Below are 26,417 nucleotides of genomic sequence, written 5' to 3'. Positions count from 1 at the left end.
CTAAAATGGTTCAGGTCATACTTAGATGGGAGAGGTTATTATGTGAGTATAGGAGACCATAAGTCTGAGTGGACATCCATGACATGCGGAGTACCTCAAGGCTCAATTCTTGCACCACTCCTGTTCAACCTGTATATGCTCCCAATGAGCCAAATAATGAGAAAGAATTAAATCTCTTACCACAGCTATGCAGACGACACACAGCTCTACTTAGCCCTATCGCCTAACGATTACAGCCCCATTTACTCCCTGTGCCAATGCATCGATGAAGTCAACAGTTGGATGTGTCAAAACTTTCTTCAGTTAAACAAAGACAAAACTGAAGTCATTGCGTTTGGAAACAAAGATGAAGTTCTCAAGGTAGACGCATACCTTCACTCTAGGGGTCAAACAACTAAACATCAAGTCAGGAATCTTGGTGTGACACTAGAGTCAGACATTAGTTTCAGTAGTCATGTCAAAGCAATAACTAAATCAGCATACTATCATCTGAAAAATATTGCAAGAAGTAGATGCTTTGTTTCCAGACAAGACTTAGAGAAACTTGTGCATGCTTTCATCACCAGCAGGGTGGATTATTGTAATGGACTCCTCACTGGCCTTCCCAAAAAGACCATAAGACAGTTGCAGCTCATACAGCGATTTTGGTATTCTAGGTATTAGGGCTGGGTAAAAAATATTGATTTCTCGATTTTTTTTAATCGATTCTCATTTTTACGAAAACAATATTGATTCTTAAATCCCAAGAATCGATTAGTCATCCTGTTTTCAGTTGATGAATGAATGGAACATTGTTGCGCGCATACCATCCAATAAATCACAACAATGTTTGTGCTTTGTTGACGAAGTCTCAGATTTCAAATTACGTCCATTTTCTTACGAAATTCAAAAACATAATTATCGTTTTGGCGCTGTGGCATGAGATCGCTCTGGCACTGCTCAAGAGAAGCAGCAGCGCGGAGCGCACATGACCTTCTCTTCCGCCTAAATAATACCAGTTACAGCGCGAGATAAACATGAATGAGCATCTGAAAGTGTGTTAAAAGATAGAGTACAACTTATCGAAGTCCGTATCATGTCACATCATGGAATCGCTCAATCAGTGTTTCAACCGTGGAAAGACGTTAGTAATCAATGTCATGTACAATCACATTTACCTCAGAAAAACCATATCCAGTGACCATAAACTCGTTAGTCAGCTAGAAAAATTAACTCTAGAGAGAAGCATTTTGTTAAATATAGGCTCTGCACTATATTACATATTCATTATAATTTTTAATGTTCTTCAATATTTAATGCATGTTTGAATAAATCTGGAAAGTTTTTTTTGACAGCCACCATTTAAATTTGTATATAATTTCATATAACTTTATTATTATAAAAATAAATAAAAGTGTATTTTAACTGTTTGTATACAAATCAGATCATTTTTACCTTCAATATTATAGTAGGCTAATGAAGTCTAGAGGCTACAACTGACTCCCATAGTTTACAATAATTGTTAAGAGATTTGTTTTCCTTGATAAAATTTGCAATGTATTGTACCTGATATCCAAAATAATCGATATTGAATCGAATCTAATCGTAATCGAAATCGAATCGAATTGCAAGCTTGTGAATCGAAATCGAATCAAATTGTGAAGTTTGTGTCAATACTCAGCCCTACTAGGTATTATTAACTGGCCGGAATTTTGAGATCGCAATAGACCTTAAGGACTATAATGCGTTAAGAGCTCTCTCAAGTACTGCGGAGCTAAACCATTTAGTGCTTTGTAAGTAATCAGCAATATTTAAAAATGTATATGATGTTTATTAGGGAGCCAATGCAGTGTTGACAGAACTGGGCTAATATGGTCATGTATGGGCTAATTTTGTAGTCGATCTAAGGCCCTGTTTACACAAGAACGGTCGCGGGTGAAAACGTAAAAATATGTGCCTTTCGTTTAGACAGCGAAGGCGTTTTTGGGGCTTAAAAACGCAAAAAAGTGAAACCACCCTCCAGAGTGGAACTCTTAAAAACGCTCCACCGCCGCGTTCCCGTCTAAAGGGTAAAAACGCAAAAGTCTGCTAGGGAGAGAAGTAGAAGGGAGGTTGTATGCAGCCGCGTGGACTTGGTGTTGTTGTGTGGCAGTGCTTCACATTGCCACCTAGCCGCCTGGAGTGAATACTACATCGAATTTCACACACTTTTGCGTCACCATATGCATGCAGATTTCCCCTCCATAACGCTCGTCTAAACGCAGAATAAAAAGTGATAACGCAACGCCACTTTTGCGTTTTCTCTTCAGATCGTTTGCGTGTAAACATAGCCTAAGAGTATTTGATGATCTATTGTGTCGAACGCAGCACAAAGATCGAGTAAAACTAGTATTGAGATACAGCCTTGGTCAGAAGCTAGAAGTCTTTTTTAATTTTAACGAGTGCAGTTTCGTTGCTATGATGTGGCCTAAATCCAGACTGAAACTTTTCCTACATATTATTTTGCACAAAAAAAGCACAATTGAGCAGACACGACTTTTTCTAGTATTTTAGACGTCTGTAATTTGCTAATTCATTTGGATCTAATTGTGATTTCTTGATGAGAGGCTTAATAACGGCCAGCTTGAACGATCTTGAACATGACCTAGAGATAAAGACGAGTTGATGATATTGAGAAGAGGCTCTTCCACTACACGGAACAACTCTATCAGTGCTTTTAGTGGGTGTTGGATCTGATAAAAATGTTGTTGGTTTAGATGCAGAGAAATTTATTTAGCTCTTCCTGTCCTATAGTTTAAAGGGATAGTTCACCCAAAAAATGAAAATTCTGTCATCATTTAGGCTACTCACCCTCAAGTTGTTTCAAACCTGTAAGAATTTCTTTTTTCCAAACAGTTGATGGACCCCATTGACTTGCATAGTAGGAAAAAAAATACTATGGAAGTCAATGTGGTCCATCAACTGTTTTGGAAAAAAGAAATTCTTACAGGTTTGAAACAACTTGAGGGTGAGTAAATGATGACAGAATTTTCATTTGTGGGTGAACTGTCCCTTTAAAGCACTGTAATTGTTCTTTAGGGCTGGTATTAACTATAGGGGTGTAACGGTATGAGATTTTCATGGTATGATAATCGTCTCAGAAAATATACACGTTTTCGGTATTAAATGGTCAAACTGTTTTTGTGTGTGTGTGTGTGTGTTTGTATTTTTAATTTGTAAAGCATATTATATTTTGTTCTATTTCATTCATCAAGAAGTGTTTATTTGAAATCTTGAATCCGGGACGGGCCATTATTTGAAATTGGAATTTCTCTTTTGGGATATTGTAAGTACACAACTGCAGGAAATATAGTGATTTTGGGGATTTTTTCTTATATATTGTACCTTTAAATGAGAACACAAAAACAAAACATTTCTATAATGTCTCATTGTTTGTGGGGGTGCTGCTGCTGTACTTATGTGCTTTATATATCCAGATGTATTTCTAATATTCTGACCACCTCATGCATGTAAACAGGGCTGACAGAAAAACCATGAAGTGCAACATCACATTATTTAACTATGACCTCAGGGTTTAATTTACACATTTCTGACTGGTAGCGAACATTAGAGAAGTGCTGGTCACTAAGCTAGCTGCAGTTAACTATTCTCTTCCAATAAACACTAACTAAAGCTGGCTACATAAAATACAACTACTGCCTAGATTCACGAGAGGACGACTGAAGTGTTTAAAAGTGAAAAACACAGTAATTTCATCAACTTACCAGCGCTTGCTTCCGAAAAACTGGAAATGAATGGAGTTCAGTGCTGGAGCTGTCGGTGTTTGCTCCGCGACACGCGTCACTTCCGCATTCCAAAGTTCCCGCGGCGTTACGTACATGACCGACCGACCAATGGTGGCGTGCGAGAAGGCGGGACCTAAAGCAATGCACAAACGCACACAATGAATGAACGGCGACTATATAAAGCAAAAGCTGAATCCCGGGCTTTTTGGGCGATCATTTTTTAAGGTCCAAAAAGAGGACATGTCCGGGAAAAGGGGACGTATGGTGGTAGGGATGGGGAAATGAAGCCTCGTGAATCACTGAGGCTTTCCCCTGACTGTTCCGGGAAAGACTCAAAGTTTCGAGAGTGTGGAGAACAGCGCCACCTGGTGCTTATTTAAAATAAAGCAGCCAGAAGCCTGTGTTAGGGCAGATGAAGCAACCACAACACACTCTCAGTGTTATGTGAACAAATAAAAGCCTTACACGTTTGTGTTTGATTTGTCCATTAAATAAATTATTTTACCCATTAAAGTGTAACAGTAAAATATAAAATGAGCTTATATGATTCAATAAGATCTAACGTAGGCCTACTCACTCTCTCACTCTACACACACACACACACACACACACACACACAGTGCGTGTTTGAGCTTTGTTTGTGCTGGTCTACAGCACTGTCCAACAGAAGACAAAGGTTTCCACCCCAGAAGTGTGAGGAGAAAAATGAATGTACATGTACATTGACTGAATATAAGACACATCAACAGTCAACAATTATAAAATAAAATAATAAAAAATAAATTAATAATAAATTAATTAATAAATAAATATATTTTTATTTTTTCTTCTTCTTTTTTAGAAATGCATACATACATTGGAAGCTATATGCTCAAAATATTCCCAGATAGGGGAAGTTTTCCTTTGTTTTGGCTGTTGCCATTGCTCTAAATACAAACCCTTCACCAAACACTAATGCTGCCTTCACGTGCTATGGAAAAGATGATATTTTCCACTTGTGAACTGGTATTTACCAGTGTGTTGTGTTCAAGTGCTTTTGTTGTCGTAATGTAGTACCCGCAAGGTCTGTGTCAGTAGAGTATCTTTTTTATCTTTACAAAAAAAACAAAAACAAAAAATAAAAAACGTAAATGTGGTGCTTTCTGATGATTAAAACATAATTAATAATTAAAAAAATAAAACATGACATAAAATGATTAAATATGAACCAAGGAAATTGCGGCGAAGTTGAAAATTGAGTGTTAACGCATTATATTACAATCGTTAATGACACAACATTGTATAGGCTACAAAAACTATCCGCTAACAGTATTCACGACTCTTGCGTTGCTCTCCACCATTTTGAAAAGGTCAAAGGTTATCTCATCTCGGCAACTCGTGCATCAAAATATTCTACGAGTTGCCCAGTGGAAAATACCACATGAGGGGGTGTTCATGTGCATTTTCCATGTCGGCTTTTGGTATTTACCATAATTACCATAGCACGTGAAGGCACCATAACACCCTATCCCCTCTCCCCTAGGCCCACCCTAACCCCAAACACCAACACCCTATCTGACACCCAAAGCAAAACGCGCACGTGATTGGACAGAAAGTGAGGCTTCACAGAGAGGAGAAGTTCCACTCTCAGTACACTTCCGGCTTCTGAACTGGTTGCAGTTCCACTCTGGCTCCACATGAGGGCGATCACAGGAAGAGTGCAGTTCCACTCTGGCTCCACATGAGGGCGCTCACAGGACGAGTGCAGTTCCACTCTGGCTCCACATGAGGGCGCTCACAGGACGAGTGCAGTTCCACTCTGACTCCACATGAGGGCGCTCACAGGACGAGTGCAGTTCCACTCTGGCTCCACATGAGGGCGCTCACAGGACGAGTGCAGTTCCACTCTGGCTCCACATGAGGGCGCTCACAGGACGAGTGCAGTTCCACTCTGGCTCCACATGAGGGCGCTCACAGGACGAGTGCAGTTCCACTCTGGCTCCACATGAGGGCGCTCACAGGACGAGTGCAGCTCCACTCTGGCTCCACATGAGGGCGCTCACAGGACGAGTGCAGTTCCACTCTGGCTCCACATGAGGGCGTTCACAGGACGAGTGCAGTTCCGCTCTGGCTCCACATGAGGGCGCTCACAGGACGAGTGCAGTTCCGCTCTGGCTCCACATGAGGGCGCTCACAGGACGAGTGCAGTTCCGCTCTGGCTCCACATGAGGGCGTTCACAGGACGAGTGCAGTTCCACTCTGGCTCCACATGAGGGCGCTCACAGGACGAGTGCAGTTCCGCTCTGGCTCCACATGAGGGCGCTCACAGGACGAGTGCAGTTCCGCTCTGGCTCCACATGAGGGCGCTCACAGGACGAGTGCAGTTCCGCTCTGGCTCCACATGAGGGCGCTCACAGGACGAGTGCAGTTCCGCTCTGGCTCCACATGAGGGCGCTCACAGGACGAGTGCAGTTCCACTCTGGCTCCACATGAGGGCGCTCACAGGACGAGTGCAGTTCCACTCTGACTCCACCAGCTCCACTCTGGCTCCACATGAGGGCGCTCACAGGACGAGTGCAGTTCCACTCTGGCTCCACATGAGGGCGCTCACAGGACGAGTGCAGTTCCGCTCTGGCTCCACATGAGGGCGCTCACAGGACGAGTGCAGTTCCGCTCTGGCTCCACATGAGGGCGCTCACAGGACGAGTGCAGTTCCGCTCTGGCTCCACATGAGGGCGCTCACAGGACGAGTGCAGTTCCACTCTGGCTCCACATGAGGGCGCTCACAGGACGAGTGCAGTTCCACTCTGACTCCACCAGCTCCACTCTGGCTCCACATGAGGGCGCTCACAGGACGAGTGCAGCTCCACTCTGGCTCCACATGAGGGCGCTCACAGGACGGGTGCAGTTCCACTCTGGCTCCACATGAGGACGCTCACAGGACGAGTGCAGTTCCACTCTGACTCCACCAGCTCCACTCTGGCTCCACATGAGGGCGCTCACAGGACGAGTGCAGTTCCACTCTGGCTCCACATGAGGGCGCTCACAGGACGAGTGCAGTTCCACTCTGGCTCCACATGAGGGCGCTCACAGGACGAGTGCAGTTCCACTCTGACTCCACCAGCTCCACTCTGGCTCCACATGAGGGCGCTCACAGGACGAGTGCAGCTCCGCTCTGGCTCCACATGAGGGCGCTCACACGACGAGTGCAGCTCCGCTCTGGCTCCACATGAGGGTGCTCACACGACGAGTGCAGTTCCACTCTGACTCCACCAGCTCCACTCTGGCTCCACATGAGGGCGCTCACACGACGAGTGCAGCTCCGCTCTGGCTCCACATGAGGGCGCTCACACGACGAGTGCAGCTCCGCTCTGGCTCCACATGAGGGTGCTCACACGACGAGTGCAGTTCCACTCTGGCTCCACATGAGGGCGCTCACACGACGAGTGCAGTTCCACTCTGGCTCCACATGAGGGCGCTCACAGGACGAGTGCAGTTCCACTCTGGCTCCACATGAGGGCGCTCACACGACGAGTGCAGTTCCACTCTGGCTCCACATGAGGGCGCTCACAGGACGAGTGCAGTTCCGCTCTGGCTCCACATGAGGGCGCTCACACGACGAGTGCAGCTCCGCTCTGGCTCCACATGAGGGCGCTCACACGACGAGTGCAGCTCCGCTCTGGCTCCACATGAGGGTGCTCACACGACGAGTGCAGTTCCACTCTGGCTCCACATGAGGGTGCTCACACGACGAGTGCAGTTCCACTCTGGCTCCACATGAGGGCGCTCACACGACGAGTGCAGTTCCACTCTGGCTCCACATGAGGGCGCTCACACGACGAGTGCAGCTCCGCTCTGGCTCCACATGAGGGCGCTCACACGACGAGTGCAGTTCCACTCTGGCTCCACATGAGGGCGCTCACACGACGAGTGCAGCTCCGCTCTGGCTCCACATGAGGGCGCTCACACGACGAGTGCAGCTCCACTCTGGCTCCACATGAGGGCGCTCACAGGACGAGTGCAGTTCCACTCTGGCTCCACATGAGGGCGCTCACAGGACGAGTGCAGAATGAATGGAGGTCTATGGCGCTATACCTCTCAAAATCCACTTTTCTCAGGATATGATTTTTTGTCTAGTAATTTGAATGTTGTATTCAAAAGATGCACAGAAATTACACACTGCTGGGTGTTAGATTTTTTAGAGTCACTTATTTGCTTTAAAAAGTCTTTTAAAGTCTCAAACTAATCCACACACACCTGAGATCCACAATGGCCCAGGAGTGCTTATCAGGACTTGCTATTCTGAGTGTCAACCACCAAACATGAGAGACTGTGTCATATGATGAGGTGATTGACGACTTTGAAGTCACGCAAAGTAAAAATCTAAATCTGTAGCCATATATTTTATTATAGAATTTATTTATTTTTTATTTGATTTAGTTATGTACAATTTATTTATATTATTTGTGTTTTATGTATATATATATTTAGTTTCATTTTTCAAGCTCACTTGCACTCTTGTTTGTTTAAATTCATGAAAATGTTTTTTCTTATGTATGTTGAATGCTACACTCAATACACATTAATAAAATTAAATATTGAAATGTGCTTTCTCTTCCTTCATAACATTGTAATGACAGTGTTTTACTCCGGTGGGGCCGATCTTCATGATCTTGCCTAGGGCCCCACAACCCCACGGGCCGGCACTGGCATTGACAGTCACAGACTCAACATCAGAATGATTCTGTAGGATTAGGTTATTTTAGTTTGCACTCTGATATAAAACACTGGTTGTATTAATTTATATTGTACAACACAACATTGTGCCTACTTTATTGAAATCAGCCTTTACACTGTCCATTCATTTCTGTTAATGTATATTTAATATTTAAGGGTCATCTGCTGATCCTCCTGAGGCAAAACCTCAGTCTTCAGAATCCCATCAAGCAAAAGAGACTCCTCCAACTGAGGCCCCTTCTGTTCCAGCTAAAGTCCAGCACGCTCCACCTCTTGACCCAGCAAACTGGCCTTTTGTCTTCTCAGGTGCAATGAGATCTGATTTAGTAAACAGAGGTCCAATGGCAGGGAACTACACTGCGACCAAAATGGTCGCATATGCGACCTTTTGAAATGCCATTGCGACCCTAATTTTTAATGTTTAACCATTGGCCATCTAGCCTTTATTATATGATATCTATGTCCAATGCAACCAAAATCTTTCCCAGAGTAGAAGATGGTAGATCTTGTCACCAACACTACTTTTACAGGACTTTGGTAAATGGTGAGCCAATTAGGAGAAGCTGGTTAATTCACTTAAAAGTAATGCACTCTTCCGCTTTTGCTGTAAATTGTTTTTCAGTAAAAGAGTACAACTTAATCAGAAGTGGATTAAATGCACCATCCCCTTTAAACACCCACGAGAACTCACCTGAACACATCAAACATCTGGCAGCATGGAAGGAGTTAGAGATGCGTCTGGAAAAGGGGGAAACAGTAGACATGCAGGAAATGTCACTTCTGGAGTTTGAGAAGAGGCGCTGGAGGGAGGTCCTTACCCGCTTAGTGGCCATAATCCAGCAGCCATTGAGAGGGTCAAGTGACACACCAATGTGAAATGTTGAAATGTTGAAATAAAATGTAGGCTATTTGTATAAGCAACGTATTAAACTGCAAATGAACATTTATATGCCCTAATATTTCATAAAAACAACGTTACAGTCAGGCGTTTCTGTGTGTGAATGAATGTTTCGGTTTTAGCAAACTGTATTGCTATACTGAGTAAAAATCGACTGAAATATGTTGAAATAAAATGTATTTGTATAAGCAACGTATTAAACTGCAAATTAACATTTATATTTCTTATAATAAAAACGAAAGACCATTACAGACATATGAAAGACAACATTTTGTTGATTAGTTTTGGATCTGCCACCTCAAATAATCAAGTAATCAAATCCTTAACTTTGAAATATGTATGATAAAATGTATACTTTAGTTTTTACAAAGAAAGATTACACTTGAATTGTTGTTGTAATTGTAACCTTTTTAATAAAAAAATATATTTACAAGGTAGATGTAAACAAATTTTAAAAGGTAAATATAAGCCTTTTCTTTAAATCATTTTTATTGTGTTTTATTAGTGACAAATTTGGGGAGAGGATAAATATTCCAAAACTGAAAATACAGTATGAGAATTAACTGCACAATTACTAGACATGTTTTCCTTGGATATTATAGGCCAATTTGCAAGCACAATTTGTGGGAAAATAAAAAAGAATTGAGATGCTTCCAACTGTTGCTCTTGCATTCTTGTGGCTCATAATGAATGGCTCATTAAGTATGCGGGCCCCATTGTCTCCACAGGTTCGAACCACTAAATATACATGATGGTGTCATTGGATCATTGACGCCCACTCCGCATATTGCCTTTCCAAACAGAAAGTGCTTTGCAAAATTTAAATCAATGTATTGTGTTAAGTGAATGATTAGACAGGGTGATTTTCACATCATTTTGAAGAAAAAACACTAGGCGACATCCATTAGTCAAAAGTCTTATTGACATATATTTAGAATGTGTTTTGTGGCCTTATTTCAGAAACTTTAGTTTTTAGTTTTTTCAATAACCATGCATAAACATTATTCTCTCAAAAATGCAAACATGTACATTCTTGTTGCTCATATATTATGGTAGCCCTGTTTGTGCTAAATAGTGTGTAATTTTTTTTTCCATTAATATGTTTATAAGCAACTGAAAAAAGCACAAATGTCAGAGCATGTCAGAACATCTCAAGGACCCCAAAAACACCTTAGACCCCAGAAGTCAAAGTCACCTAATCAAAATACGTTTCTCACCTCATTAGAAAAAGCACATGGAGAATGACGCAGATAGAAAGATCGTATAATGCATACAAACAGACATGAAACGATCAAAATACTCAAAAATATAAACAGAAAACATGCTCTATAAATCAATCAGTAGGCTGTCCACTGCGAGCAATCCTTGCATACAGTGTCAAACATCTTATATGAAATTACATATTTTTTACTTTTAGTCTGGAGCAAACACAGCACCGACTCACCCACCGCAAGTAGAGGTAACTGCAGGCAGTGTTGCCAGATAGAGCTGATAGTTTCCAGCCCAAAACCTGTCCAAAACCCGCCCAAACGCACACAAAACAGCCCAAAATATTTGATCAATATTTAGTTATTTTAAGTGCCACGATTACTGTACCATAGCTACAAACGACAAACACCAGCAGCAACAGTTAACCACAATAACAAAATGACAACACAACCTGCAATATATATGTGGGTGGGTATCATAGTTTTTATGTTAAAGCCTGCCCCCTGGTGGTGACAATAATAATGGTTTGGAACGAGCTCAGTTCTAGTTCAGACGCAAGTTAAACAGCTGCACGGTTCGAGTCGTGTGATTTGTCTGTCAGCATCGTGCTATTTGATACACAACACAACCTAATGACAAAACCAGTTCACATCTATGCTCTTCGACCACACACACAATGCACTTTCACGGTGTAGATTTAAAATGTTTTGCGATAATTTAAATACCCAGTTTATTTTGTTATATTTAATAAATTATATATGTATTTAAATTATATTATATATTTTAATTATTATTATTAGTACTACTACATTTTACTCCTGATAAACGGGTGAATGTGTGTGTGTGAAAGAGAGAGCGAGATATCTTACCTTTAAATGCAGAACAGTAACAGGCTGTCGGTTGTAACTTGACAGGATGCTGAAGAACACAGCTGAACATCTGAATGCAACGTTTTAGAACTATTTACAGTCTGGCTGAGCTGTCTAGTACATGGATGCGTCAAACTTCCCCAACAACTGTTGGGGAGGAGGACGGAAGGTAGCCGATGTCCATCCATTCCGTGCCAGCTCTGAGCGCACATCCATTAAACCAGAAAGGAGCGGCAATCCCATTCTATTTCTAGTGTCATCTTTGAGCAGCGTGACTTGCGAAAATGCTCTTTCAACCGGAGCGTTGGATATGGGGAGAGTGAGGATTTTAATTGCACCTAGTGCTAAATCATGAAAGCAGTGGTTTCCTGCAGCATCTTGAAAAGAGTCTACCTCTAACCAAAACAATGGTTAAATTAGGTTGCAATAATCAATGGTTAAATTAGGTGAGAACCCTGCTGAGGCAACATTTGATACTGGGCCAGGAGTTCTTTTAAAAGACCACCTGCTTTTTCTCAGGTGACAGAGCGCTCGCCTCCAACTTCTGACTGAATGTGGTCCCCAGGTCAGCATCTTTAGGTGAGAGGTATATACTGGAAGATTTTAGGTCTAAGTTCATGAGTTGTTGTTCGTTATTCATACGTAAAACGCTCGGCTTGATTATACGTCTCAGTGTTGACATGTACAGCCGGTTGAGGTCCCGGAAAACTAAAAGGCTATCAGCGGTCTCTAACTGAAAACACTTGTTGACAGCTTTGATTTCCAGCAGTAAAGGACGGAGAAAATGCAGGTAAATGCTGTTGGTCTTGTCTTTGTACATTTCACTCAGAAGCCACGCTGCATAGCAGTGTTCAGAGCTTGCTGCTACACTGAAATGTAAAGTAAGTGCATCTTCTTGATCAAGGATTCTGTCAATGCAATCTGCTGTCACTAACCAGCGGGTAGAACTTGGAGAAAGCATTTTCTAAGGACATCCTCCACTGTTAACCATCTCATAAAGAGTTCGGTAGTCATTCTGACGCTTAGATGAATGTGCAAACCAGTTGTAAGTCTCCCTGATCATGAAGTCAATATTGCTAGGGAGCTGCTGCATTGCCTTGTGAGCTACAATATCCAGGGAATGGCATACACATTTAATTAGTTGTAAGTTAGGCTGTTTCTGTTTGAGCAGCATATACACGGAATGACGTCTCCCCACCATTACGCTTGCTCCATCTGTTGCTATGCCAACCATGTTCGCTACATCCAGCACGTTAGGTTGCAGAAAGCTGATGATAGCATCCACAATCCCATTAGCATCAGCGTCCAAAAGTTCGACAAGTCCCAGGTAAGTGCTCACAAACCGATTGAGTGTCTTAGAACGATATTTTACACATATGCAAAGTAACTTGTTTACGGTAATGTCGGTTGTTTCGTCCAAGTAAAGAGAGTAAGGCGAGTCACCAATGTCCTGTCAAAGTTGTTCTCTAAAATATGGCACAAGAACTGACTTAATGACAGCCGTACATTTGGTCCAGTGCATCTGGAATGCTCCGATCTCATCCTTCAGTATGTCTGATAAGTCGTCCACGGTATTAACGGATGTGTGGCAAGCAACGTATGTTGCTATCCGCAGTTCACGGCGCTTCTGGTCATCACAAATGGACGGCGAGTTACTTAATGCCATCAGCGTTTCTCACAGGATCGCGTTTAAAGTCTGTGTAGAGAGAATGGTGTCGTCTTAGCGGCCCCTAATTTAATAACAAATGATCGTTGTGATGGAAGCGAATCAATCAAAACTAACTTTAGCTGGAAAATAACTTTATTAAAGAACCACTATAAAGCCAAAACAATCTTACCTTAAATTATACGTTTATCTCTGTAAAGCTGCTTTGAAACAATCTACATTGTTAAAAGCGCTATACTGTATAAATGAAGACGACTTGACTTGACTAAAGAGTCCATCAACCAAAGGCTAGATTTAAGGCTTTACAGCAGCTTACAGGGACTAATCAGCAGGTAGGTCAGTAGAACAGTAATGTGAAGCAGTAGTAGTTATTTGGAAGTCTGATCACAGGAGATTACAGCGATCTCTTCTCTAGTTCATCTTGAAGGATTTCACACTGTTCTTGCAGTAACTCCTATCCATCATGTTCTTCCTCCAGCTTATCCCTGAGAGCCCAAATCTGCTCCTTATACATTTCCTCTGTTTTAGTTCTGGCATCATATTTCTCCCGAATCCTGTATAATTACATTTCATACCATGTTGTTTTCTCTCTTTGAAGATCTGCCATCATCTTCTTCATTTGTTCTCTCTCACTCTTTTGTTGCTGAACTGAGCAGCTCTTGGACTACAGATCTTCTTTATCAGATCTACTGTGTCCATCTCCTCTCCTGTAAATCTTCCCAAACTCAACACAATGATGAACACATGAGGTCCAGGTGACAACATGGACATTGTAAAAGTTGATACGATTAATACCGTTCCAAATTATCTTACATCCTATCCAGGACATAGAAATAATCCCGCGGTAACTAAAGAGCCTATCCTTTAGTCGTACTTTTAAGAGTTAGGCGATCAGTCTCTACAAATTCGTATTTTATTATAAAGATAATAAGGATTATAAATATAATAAATCTCCCCTTAGTAGTATAAGTCTGCCTGTTTAGGTACTCTTCAACCGTGTTTGCTATACAATAACCCTGTCGTAAGCTGCCTCTTTGGCTAGGCTTTATTAATCAATCAAATCTCACAGTTATAATTCTTATAGCAGAAAGAATGCTCACCCTCTTGTAGTTTTCTTCCAATTAGGACCTTCCTGATCCGAGTGGAAGAAAGTGACACGTACTCAAAAATCCAAGTTCCAGTCAAATGATTGTAATAAATGTTTAACAATATTTATTAAAAGAATCAAAATGAAAGATATACTTGTTACAGATTATAATAGAGTACTAAACTAACAGAGTAAAATTAGCTAGGCTTAAAGCTTCTTGCATCCGAAAACTGCTGGCGTTCCAGAGATAGAATAGAAATATTTGTTGTGGATGCGGTGTTTTTGAACACTTTTACTGTGGCGTGCTGTGTTTAAATGTTTTAACCACAGAGATAATTGCTTATCATAATAATACCAGATTGTCTGAGAAAATAGTTTCGTGCAAATAATGCCCAAGACCTATCTGTTTCCATTAAAAATATAAATCAATTAAAAATACAATTCGGCCAGTGGAAAAGATTGAGAACAACTTTCTCCTAAATGTATTTTACACTATTTGATTTATGTATTCAAAAACAAGGCAAGATATAGGCAACTACTTGATTTTTATTAATGTTGCCTAATGTGTCTTGTACCGTTAAACGTTATCACGTGGATGAATAATCATATGCAAATGATATGCAGATGAGGATCTGCATAGTAAAACTAGGCCTTGTAAGCTCCATATATGGTTATTTCGGGGAGGAGACGCATGTGCGCACAATCTTCCGCTGACTGGGATTTATAAAGGGAATTCTGCGCAGGTTCTGGCGTACGAACGGTTTTATAAGTCTCAATATTTTTTTGCGTACGCCATTTTTGGCTTTCGGGCGCACGTACACTTTTAGTAAGGTTCCTACGCACAGTTTTATAAATGAGACCCCTGGTCTTTTCTTTTATAGTACGATGAAAGAAAGAATCATATTTACTGTAAGGCACATGACTGCTTATTTCAATATCACATATACACATGCTGATCCCAGCTAGTGTAGTCCTGCTGTTTCGGTACAAGCCTGACTGTCCAGTCAGTGGCTTTTTCCTCTGAAGATACAACAGTTCCTTTGTATGTGTGGACAAAGACCCTTGTTACTGCTCTCTCGTGTGACTTGAGAGAAACAGAGATGGACAGAAAACTCTTTATTCACAACAATATTTTTAGATGGTTATATGTTTCAGTAAACCAGAAAGCTTGTCAGTGACATGCTTAGTTACAGGCTTCTTATTGTGACCCTTTCTGCGTTGACGTCGAGTTTGAGGTGTAGGTGAAGCGAAGGAAATGCCGCTCTCAGGTCGAGCCTCGTGACTCCGCAACACAACATACATGTCAATATTTATTATCCTTAGACACTCCTGATCATCTTGTTCATCTTCAGCACCTGAAAATCACAGCGGTAGAAAGAAAACTTAGTGAAATGAAGCTCAGAACTTTAATATTGTTATGTTGGATTGTAGAAGTTGCAGCTGAATGCTAATTGATTATGAACTGAAAAAAAAAACATCTTAAGTCACTTGCAATCATAATACTGGCTTAACCGACCGTCTGATAGCTGTCTCACGTCACCAAGGTCAGATAAATCCCATCACACAGAACCTCTTTCACCTAGGTATCATCATATAGAGACATATCCCCGAATTAGGACATACAAAAAGCTCCTAAACCCATCTAAGGTTAAAAAATTAAAAATGTAATTGATGTTCAACAAATAATAAACAGATATAGTACAAATGAACAAATGCTAAAGCTTGGGTTGCTGAATATTCGATCGCTTACTTCAAAAGCACTCATTGTTAATGATATGATTTCATATAATAACCTAGATGTGCTGTGTTTGACAGAGACCTGGCTAAAACCAAACGATTACATTACTTTAAATGAGTCCACCCCGCAAGATTACTGTTATAAACATGAGCCTCGTCTGAAACGCAAAGGGGGAGGAGTTGCTGTAATTTATAGTAATATTTTCAAAACCACTAAGAAATCAAGTTTTGAATATAATTCTTTTAAAGTGTTGTTGCTAAATGTAACACTATCTAGTGTAAACGATTAATCACGTTTAACATTTGTGCTGGCTACTGGCTACTTTATGCAGGCTGTGTAGTTGACTGTGGATTGAATGTTTTTAAACTCATATGGTAGTTTCACAGCCCCTAGAACTCTGTTATATAATATAACAAAGAGACTTTGTTGCTCAGCACATGAAAATAAACTACTTACCGTGATCTCAGACTGTGTTTAAGTGGTTTTTCCACTGCATGGATCTTCATGTGTAGCTTTAGGTGACATTTAATAGAGAAACTCTTTACACACTGATCACACATGTGCGGTTTCTCTCCAGTGTGGATCCTCTCATGTCTGTTCAGATTTGCTGACAGACTGAATCTCGTCACAGTGTGAACACTTGTAAGGTTGTTCTCCAGTGTGGAATATATATACAGTGAGGAAAATAAGTATTTGAACACCCTGCTATTTTGCAAGTTCTCCCACTTAGAAATCATGGAGGGGTCTGAAATTGTCATCGTAGGTGCATGTCCACTGTGAGAGACATGATCTAAAAAAAAAATCCAGAAATCACAATGTATGATTTTTGAACTATTTATTTGTATGATACAGCTGCAAATAAGTATTTGAACACCTGAGAAAATCAATGTTAATATTTGGTACAGTAGCCTTTGTTTGCAATTACAGAGGTCAAACGTTTCCTGTAGTTTTTCACCAGGTTTGCACACACTGCAGGAGGGATTTTGGCCCACTCCTCCACACAGATCTTCTCTAGATCAGTCAGGTTTCTGGGCTGTCGCTGAGAAACACGGAGTTTGAGCTCCCTCCAAAGATTCTCTATTGGGTTTAGGTCTGGAGACTGGCTAGGCCACGCCAGAACCTTGATATGCTTCTTACAGAGCCACTCCTTGGTTATCCTGGCTGTGTGCTTCGGGTCATTGTCATGTTGGAAGACCCAGCCTCGACCCATCTTCAATGCTCTAACTGAGGGAAGGAGGTTGTTCCCCAAAATCTCGCAATACATGGCCCCGGTCATCCTCTCCTTAATACAGTGCAGTCGCCCTGTCCCATGTGCAGAAAAACACCCCCAAAGCATGATGCTACCACCCCCATGCTTCACAGTAGGGATGGTGTTCTTGGGATGGTACTCATCATTCTTCTTCCTCCAAACACGTTTAGTGGAATTATGCCCAAAAAGTTCTATTTTGGTCTCATCTGACCACATGACTTTCTCCCATGACTCCTCTGGATCATCCAAATGGTCTTTGGCAAACTTAAGACGGGCCTTGACATGTGCTGGTTTAAGCAGGGGAACCTTCCGTGCCATGCATGATTTCAAACCATGACGTCTTAGTGTATTACCAACAGTAACCTTGGAAACGGTGGTCCCAGCTCTTCTCAGGTCATTGACCAGCTCCTCCCGTGTAGTTCTGGGCTGATTTCTCACCTTTCTTAGGATCATTGAGACCCCACGAGGTGAGATCTTGCATGGAGCCCCAGTCCGAGGGAGATTGACAGTCATGTTTAGCTTCTTCCATTTTCTAATGATTGCTCCAACAGTGGACCTTTTTTCACCAAGCTGCTTAGCAATTTCCCCGTAGCCCTTTCCAGCCTTGTGGAGGCGTACAATTTTGTTTTTAGTGTCTTTGGACAGCTCTTTGGTCTTGGCCATGTTGGTAGTTGGATTCTTACTGATTGTATGGGGTGGACAGGTGTCTTTATGCAGTTAATGACCTCAAACAGGTGCATCTAATTTAGGATAATAAATGGAGTGGAGGTGGACATTTTAAAGGCAGACTAACAGGTCTTTGAGGGTCAGAATTCTAGCTGATAGACAGGTGTTCAAATACTTACTTGCAGCTGTATCTTACAAATAAATAGTTAAAAAATCATATATTGTGATTTCTGGATTTTTTTTTTTAGATTATGTCTCTCACAGTGGACATGCACCTACGATGACAATTTCAGACTCCTCCATGATTTCCAAGTGGGAGAACTTGCAAAATAGCAGGGTGTTCAAATACTTATTTTCCTCACTGTAGTGTAAACGATAAAACACGTTTGAGATTTGTGCTGGCTACTGTATACAGGCCACCAGGGCACCATACAGACTTTATCAAAGAATTTGCGGACTTTCTATCAGAGTTAGTATTGGCTGCAGATAAAGTACTAATTGTTGGTGATTTTAATATACACATCGATAATGAAAAAGATGCATTGGGATTGGCATTTAAAGACATTGTAAACTCAATTGGAGTTAGACAACACGTGTCAGGACCTACTCATCGTCGTAATCATACTCTAGATCTAATATTATCACACGGAATAGATGTTGATGCCGTTGAAAATATGCAGCAGAGCGATGACATCTCAGATCATTATCTAGTCTTGTGTAAATTACATTTAGCCAAGGCTGCAAAGCCGACTCCGTGTTATAAATACGTGAGACCTATCACTTCTGCCACTAAAGATTGCTTTATCAATACTCTTCCTGATCAGTTTCATCATCTCAGCATTCAGCTAGATTTGTCATCCATAACTCCATCTAGGTCAGCCAGGAACCTTGGTGTGGTAATTGAGGATCAATTGAACTTCACAGACCACATTGCTAGAACTGCCCGGTCATGTAGATTTGCCTTGTACAACATTAGGAGGCTCAGGCCCTTCCTATCAGAACATGCTACTCAACTCCTTGTCCAAGCGCTTGTTTTATCCAGACTTGACTATTGTAACGCTCTCCTGGCCGGTCTTCCGTCAAACCTCTGCAACTGATCCAGAACGCCGCAGCTAGAGTGGTCTTTAACGAGCCGAAAAGGGCACACGTCACTCCTCTCCTCACAAAATTGCACTGGTTACCAGTTGCCGCTCGCATCAAATTCAAGTCACTGACGTTTGCCTACAGACAGGGCCGTTTGAAGGAATTTGGGGGCCCCAAGCAAAATGGACATGGAGGCCCCCCCCAATACACCCCCCCACCACCACCGCAGCATAGCCATAGTTCACCCACACTTTATATAAATAAAAAATGTTTACAGTGCAAACACTGCAGTTGCATATACTGTGCATAAAATGTTGAACATTTGCAGTAACCTTGAAGTAACTGTTCAAGATCCATTGGTAACTTCAAAATAAATGTCATATTTGCATAAACTGTCACTACAGAAGCCTATATCCCGACACTAGCACATTAAGATAAGCTATGAAAAAAAATCATGTTCCTCTGCCACTTTCTGGTTAAATAATGTTTATAGATGGATTAACTTACAAAGTATTTATTAAGTAAAAAGACTTGTTTGCTAACAGTTAAATGACAATTAACTAAAGATTAAATTAAAGACTAACAATTAACCATCTATTAATGATGGTTATTACCCCCGACTGAGCCTGGGTTCTCCCAAGGTTATTTTTTTCTCCATTAGGTCACCTGATGGAGTTTTAGGACACCATTAGGTCACTTGATGGAGATTTTTTCGGTTCCTTGCCACTGTTGCCTTTGGCTTGCTCAGTTGGGGATATTTTGGGGATATTTAATTTTATTCTATCAATCATAAAAAATTCCACTAGAAACAAACCTTGTTGTATTATTTTATTTTAATGTAATACTGTGAAGCTGCTTTGATACAATCTGTATTGTGAAAAGCGCTATACAAATATACTTGATTTGATTTGATTATTATAAAGTGTTACCGAAAAGATATGTTAGCAATTCCATATTTTGATATTAGAAGGGAAGGGATGCAGCGGTTTTCACAACTACCAATGCTTAAAAACATCCCGAGCTAATGTTTGATACACGGAATTTATTGTGTGGTTTTCCTAACCCCCATTTGGGAAATAGATTATAACGGTGGAATAGTTAGTATAGCATGCTATGCCACTTTCATCAAAACCTATTACAAAGCTATAGCAATGTAATGTCATTAAATACGATAAACAGTGATTCTGGAACAGATCTGCATCTTCCTTATCCTGTTAAAAAAAAAAAAAAAAAAAAAAAAACATATGGGGCGCTAGAGGGACCTCGCCGATGATGGCCGCATAATCTGTTAGCTCCGAGCCAGTTCCCTTTTTTTCTAAGTTATCTTTCAGCTAATTCGACGCAAACTTGAAGTCTATCGCTCTTACATTAAGCATCAATGTCCGAGATTAAAGAATCACGAGATTTTCCGCTCTTCGCGCCCTCTCGGCCTTCCAGAGCTGCAAAGAAAAAACAGGCTGAGGCGGAGGAGGCCTCGTCAGATCAATCTGACGCCATGCTGACAGAAATTCGCTCGTTGGGAGCCAGCCTGGGCAATATCGATGGCAGACTGAGTGCAATCGACAGCCGCTTGGACAATATTTCTACATCAGTTGTCGCAATACAGGAATCCCTCTCTAATTTAACCGGCAGAGTGGCGTCGAACGAGTCACGACTAACCGAGGCAGAAGCAAGAATTTCCGCCGCTGAAGATGGCATGCTAACGCAGGAAAGAAGAATCACGTCTCGGGACAAAGAACTATCATTACTTCGAGCCAAAATAGACGACTTGGAGAACCGAGGCAGGCGGAAAAATCTGAGGATAGTCGGCCTCCCTGAGAAAGCCGAAGGATCTGACCCTATCGCGCAATATCTAACAAGGATGTTGCCGAAATGGCTGGACCTTACTCCTGAAACACGCTTTGAGATTGAAAGAGCTCACAGGTCTCTTGGCCCGGTGCCGGGAGCAAACCATGCTCCACGAAGTGTTTTGGTGCGTTTCTTACGTTATGTGGACAAGGAGTTGATACTGCAAGCAGCGCGGAAAAAACGGAACATCAGCCATGAAGGGATTCATTTGCGATTTTTCCAAGACGTATCCGCCGAGGTGCTAAAGAAACGCCGGGAGTTCGACGATGTCAGAAAAAAACTGTCTGCTTGTGACATGTTCAGAGGCTTTGCCTATCCTGCCAAACTTCGCTGCCTCCACGGAACTCGGATACATCTGTTTTCCTCCCCAGCCGAAGTCATGGAGTTTATGAAAACATTGGAAGATAAGTAATGCCAGAAGGGTATAATAGAGACAAGTATATCAAACTGAAAGTTGTTGGTTCTTTTATAGACTTTGTTTATGGTGTTGACTTTTAACAATAATCTGAGGACAATTTATTTGAAAAATGGATACGTGGCCAGGATATAGATAATTTTATTATCTTTTTATTTTTTCTTCTCTCTTTCCTTCTTTTTGTTTTTTTATATTATAATCGTTGTGAAAGAAAAGAGATATATTATTTTATTTTATTTATATTTTTTTATTTTTTTTGTGGAACGATCGCTGGTCAAACGTCGAATCCTCAGATATTGGGTTTATGAGAAGGGAACTGGTCTGTAGCACTTGCGCGCCCCCTATGGGTATAACTCTGTATTACTACTTGGTATGGGCTGTTACTACCTTATGCTCGGTACCGGTCGGGTACAGTAACCTAAGTTTTGTCTCTCGGGGTGTGCCTCGTCGTTTGGGGACGAGGCCGGAGGGCAGGGGGAGGGGGTTTTGGGTTCAATATGTTATGTTTCGTGTTCCAAAATACAAAAATCTTTCTCGTCGGTTTTATATATGTCTTAGGTTTGATGCAGTCTTGAACTTACAGCTTTTTTTGTTTTTACTTTTCTCTGTTTCATGACTACGTACAATACGACCAAGGTTATTACATGGAACGTTAAAGGGCTGGGACATGTGATTAAGAGGAAAAAAATACTAACCTATCTGAAAAAACAAAGAACCACTATTGCTATGCTACAAGAGACTCATTTATCTGACTCAGAACACTTAAAATTAAAACGGGATTGGGTTGGACAGGTATTCTTCTCATCGTGTAAAGCAAACACCAGGAAGAGAGGTACAATTATTTTAATCAGTAGGCATTTCCCTTTAATTCTAGAACATCAGATTAACGACCCAGATGGAAGATATGTGTTAATTACAGGCACAGTATATGGGCAACCTATCACTATACTTAATGTTTACGCTCCAAACGAGGATTCCCCTGAATTTATATCTAAAGTTATACTTTTGTTTAATCAGTACCGCAAGGGCTTGGGACTGTGTGCTGGTGACTTTAACTGCGTCATGGATCAAAAAATGGATAAATCCTCTTCAGAAACACTCACCCACCCTAGAGCATCCCTAGTCCTCAAGGAACTTTGTAACGAGTCTGGAATCTCTGATGTTTGGAGAGAATTTAATGGGGGAAGTAAAGAATACACCTTTTACTCTAATCCTCATGGCTCGTATTCTAGATTAGATTACATTTTGATCCCCATTCAATATCTTCATGCAGTATCTGCATGCCAGATCGGCTCAATTGTTTTGTCCGATCATGCTCCAGTCTACATAGACATGACGCTAAACGTACACAGGTCCACAAGGGTCTGGAGATTTAATTCTTCCATGTTGAATGAACTATTGTTTTGTGATTCAATTAGGGAAGGGCTAAAAAATTATTGGACAGATAATGAAAATTCGCCAGTATCATCGGCAACTATTTGGGATGCTGCTAAAGCTACAATTAGAGGCCATATCATATCTTATACCTCTGCATACAAACGAATTTGGTCTAGAAAAAGGCAGGAGTTAGAAAAGGAAGTAAAGAGACTGGAATGTTTACATAGTACAGCCCCTACTCAAGCAAACTGGGCTCAACTATGTCGAGCCAGAGCGGAACTTAATCTGGACCACACAAACCACATTAAAAAACTTATTTTTTTTTCAAAACAAACGTACCATGAATACGCAAATAAACCTAATAGATTATTGGCCCATCTAATTAAAAAAACACAGAATGAGAGAACAATTAAATCAATGAAGACTCCAGATGCGTCAATTACATATGATGCCGCCTCAATTAACAAATTATTTAGAAACTTTTACGAAACATTATATAAATCACAAGTTACTGCGGGGCAATCTGACATTACTGAATTCTTAGATAGAATTCCTCTTTCAACTATTTCTGATAAAGATAGGACATTTTTAGATTCACCTTTGTCACCAGAAGAAGTTCTTAGCGCAATCCATTCTATGCCGTCAAATAAATCTCCAGGCCCGGACGGGTTCCCTTGTGAATTTTATAAAAAATTCTGGCCAGAACTTTCTCCTATTTTAATACCCGCCCTCCAAAATGCATTAGATCGCGGAGTAGCTCCTGAGTCATGGAAAACAGCATCTATTTGTTTAATCCCTAAAAAAGACAAAGATCTTCAAGACTGTGCCTCTTACAGACCAATAAGTCTCCTGAATACCGATTACAAAATACTTGCCAAAATACTTGCTCGCAGACTTGAAACTGTGTTACCACAGGTTATTAAGCCAGACCAGACAGGATTCATAAAATCACGTTTTGGCACAGACAACATTCGTCGACTTTTAAATGTTATAAATTCAATACAAGCACGTAAAACTCCATCCCTTATTATTTCCCTTGACGCAGAAAAAGCCTTCGACCGAGTCGAATGGAAGTTTCTGTTTGCCACCCTTAAGAGATTTAATCTAGGTCCCAAATTCATTGACCTGATAAAACTGCTTTATGCTAGCCCTCTAGCTACTGTGACTACAAATGGCCTAACCTCAAAACCTTTTGACATAGAAAGAGGTACAAGACAGGGGTGTCCTCTCTCACCCCTGCTCTTTGCCCTTGTAATTGAGCCACTAGCTGAATCTATAAGGCAATGCCAACATCTTTGTGGAATAACTGTAGGGGACGAAGAACATCGGATTTCTTTATATGCAGACGATGTGCTGCTGTATATTTCTGAAGCAGATAGGTCAATCCCAGCGATATTAAAATGTATTTCAGATTATAGTATTTTATCCGGATATAAAATTAACCTGTCAAAATCTATGGCACTCTCTTTCCATATCCCTAATCTACTTGATCTTTCATCCCTTTCACCCTTTAAAATTACTTCTGTTGGTTTTAAATATCTTGGCATATTTATTACACCAATACTTAAGGATTTATTTAAAGAAAATTATGCCCCTCTTTTTGAAGTTATCAAAAAAGACCTTAACATTTGGAGGACACTTCCTATTTCTTTTTTGGGTAGGATTAATGTGATTAGAATGAATATTCTCCCTAAATTTTTATATTTATTTCAATCGCTTCCTTGTTACTTACCTAATACTTTTTTTAAAGATATTAATAAGCACTTTTCTAAATTTATATGGAACCATAAAATGCCAAGAATTAACCTTAATAAATTAATGAAACCAAAAGAAATGGGAGGAGTCGCTTTACCAAATTTACGCATTTACTTTTGGTCAGCACAGGTGAAACATATGGTTAGCTGGTACAGCGAAAGGACTGACTCTAAATGGTTCAATATGGAGGCAACAGCCTGTGCTCCTCTCCCAATAAAATTCTTGCCTTTTATTATAAATATTAAAAAACTTGAATGTGTTTCAACAAATTTCATCATCTCAAACACTCTTTTGACTTGGGGAGACATAAAAAAGTATTTTAAAATTCCAGCTAATATCACTTTGTTTTCGCCTATTGCTTTTAATCCTGATTTCCCTGTATCTTTACAAAATATTGGCTTTTCAGATTGGTCTAAATTAGGGATTTTAAAGTTATCGTGCCTCTTTACAGGCAGTACACTAAAATCTTTCCAAGAAATTTCCAACCAGTATAACATACCGCAATCCAATTTTTTTAAATACCTTCAGCTGCGTCATTTCATAAAATCCTTGTTTGATAAGGGTAAATTGAGATTTGAACTTGCTGCCATAGAGGAAATTGTAACGAGCAGTTTTTCCAAGGGGTTAATATCCAAAATATACAAAGCTCTATCTTACTCATGTACATCTTCTTTTGAGAGTTTAAAGAATGTGTGGGAAAAAGATTTAGGTCACGAAATTGAAGATACAGATTGGTCTGAAATATGTAACAATTTGTACTCTAAATGTACTTCATTGGGTATTCATGAACTCAATTATAAATTCATTAACAGAGTCTATCTCACACCTTTACGTCTGAAAAAGATTTACAAAAACTCCTCTGATCTTTGTTTTAACTGTAAAAAATGCAAAGGAACATTCCTTCACTGTTTTTGGTATTGCGACAAAATCATTTCTTTTTGGAAGAAAGTACATAATTTTCTACAAAGGCTTTTTAAGTTAAAATTGTGTTTTTCTCTGGAATTTTATTTATTATATAGAGGAGTAGAGAATGCGTTGGACTTCCACACCAAACACTTGTTTCTAATTTTGGTTTATCTGGCAAAGAAATGCATACTTTTATTGTGGTCATCTCCTCAGGTACCATCTTTTAAAATGTGGTTGTCTCAAGCATGTACATTATTTCCTCTTGAGAAACTCACCTATGATATACATCAAAAGTCAGATGATTTTTGGCTGTTATGGACACCTTTTTGGTGCTACATTAATAATTTCTCTTGACTCTCTATTTTATGGCGCATATTTAGTCCCTAGCCCGATTATGTTAATTTGTTTACTTGTTTGTATATTTCCCATTATTTCTTACTGTATAAGCTGAGACTGTATTTGTATGTGCATGTGTATTAAAATAACCGACGTTTAATAAAAAAAAAAAAAAAAACATATTACAGTATGTAACCATATTCCGTCCTTTCGGAAAAAAAGTTGCACTAACTGTTCATTACAAGCAGCATTTGCCGTCAGGCAGATAGCTAACATAAACATATTTTTGCTAGCCTAACGTTAACGTTACCTGCTGCAAAAGTACACCATTTGTACAAGACAAGTAGAGCTATTTTATCCAGTGTAATTTATCACTTATCACCAGGGTGGGAATTATGTAATTTTAGGGGCAAGGCCATTTGGCCTCCACCTTTTCTTTTTTTTTAGGGGCACCAAGGCCATATGACAGGGCACAAAGGCCATTGAGTACAATTCGATGGTTTTCCCATTCAGATTATACCATAACATCCTAATTTGGAATAAGACATGGATTATGACTTTTTTACTAAAAAAAAAAAAAAACATTTTTTAATGAGAGAGAGAGAGAGAGAGAGAGAGAGAGAGAGAGAGACATTACATCCAGAAGGTATACACCCTCACACAACAATAGAAACAACATAAATGCCAATAAAAGCATTCAGAAACAACACAAATGCCAATAAAAGCATTCAAAATATTCATTCAGTCCTCTATATCATAGGTCTTCAACCCTGCTCCTGGAGGCCCACTGTCCTGCAGAGTTTTACTCCAACCCTAATCAAACACACCTGAACCA

At 40.4% G+C, this 26,417-nt stretch overlaps 2 protein-coding genes across 2 annotated transcripts in view; both read right to left on the bottom strand.

The window, feature by feature from the left end:
* The window catches only part of LOC307169688 (uncharacterized protein), a 32,531-nt gene extending 28,703 nt beyond the window's left edge, over nucleotides 1-3,828 (bottom strand). Inside the window, exon 1 of the mRNA XM_079890436.1 lies at nucleotides 3,744-3,828. The gene's annotated coding sequence lies outside the window, so the exon portion shown is untranslated. The remainder of the gene's footprint in view (nucleotides 1-3,743) is intronic.
* A 10,481-nt stretch (nucleotides 3,829-14,309) lies between these two features.
* The window catches only part of LOC307169640 (uncharacterized protein), a 48,268-nt gene continuing 36,160 nt past the window's right edge, over nucleotides 14,310-26,417 (bottom strand). The window contains exon 3 of the mRNA XM_079890368.1: nucleotides 14,310-15,564. Within this exon, the coding sequence (XP_079746494.1) occupies nucleotides 15,558-15,564 (7 nt within the window). The 3' untranslated portion in view covers nucleotides 14,310-15,557. The remainder of the gene's footprint in view (nucleotides 15,565-26,417) is intronic.

Source organism: Squalius cephalus (assembly GCF_949319135.1).
Source record: "Squalius cephalus genome assembly, chromosome: 1".
NCBI lineage: Eukaryota > Metazoa > Chordata > Actinopteri > Cypriniformes > Leuciscidae > Squalius > Squalius cephalus.
The sequence above is the reverse complement of the archived record's forward strand: the minus strand, read 5'-3'. Positions and strand labels throughout refer to the sequence as shown.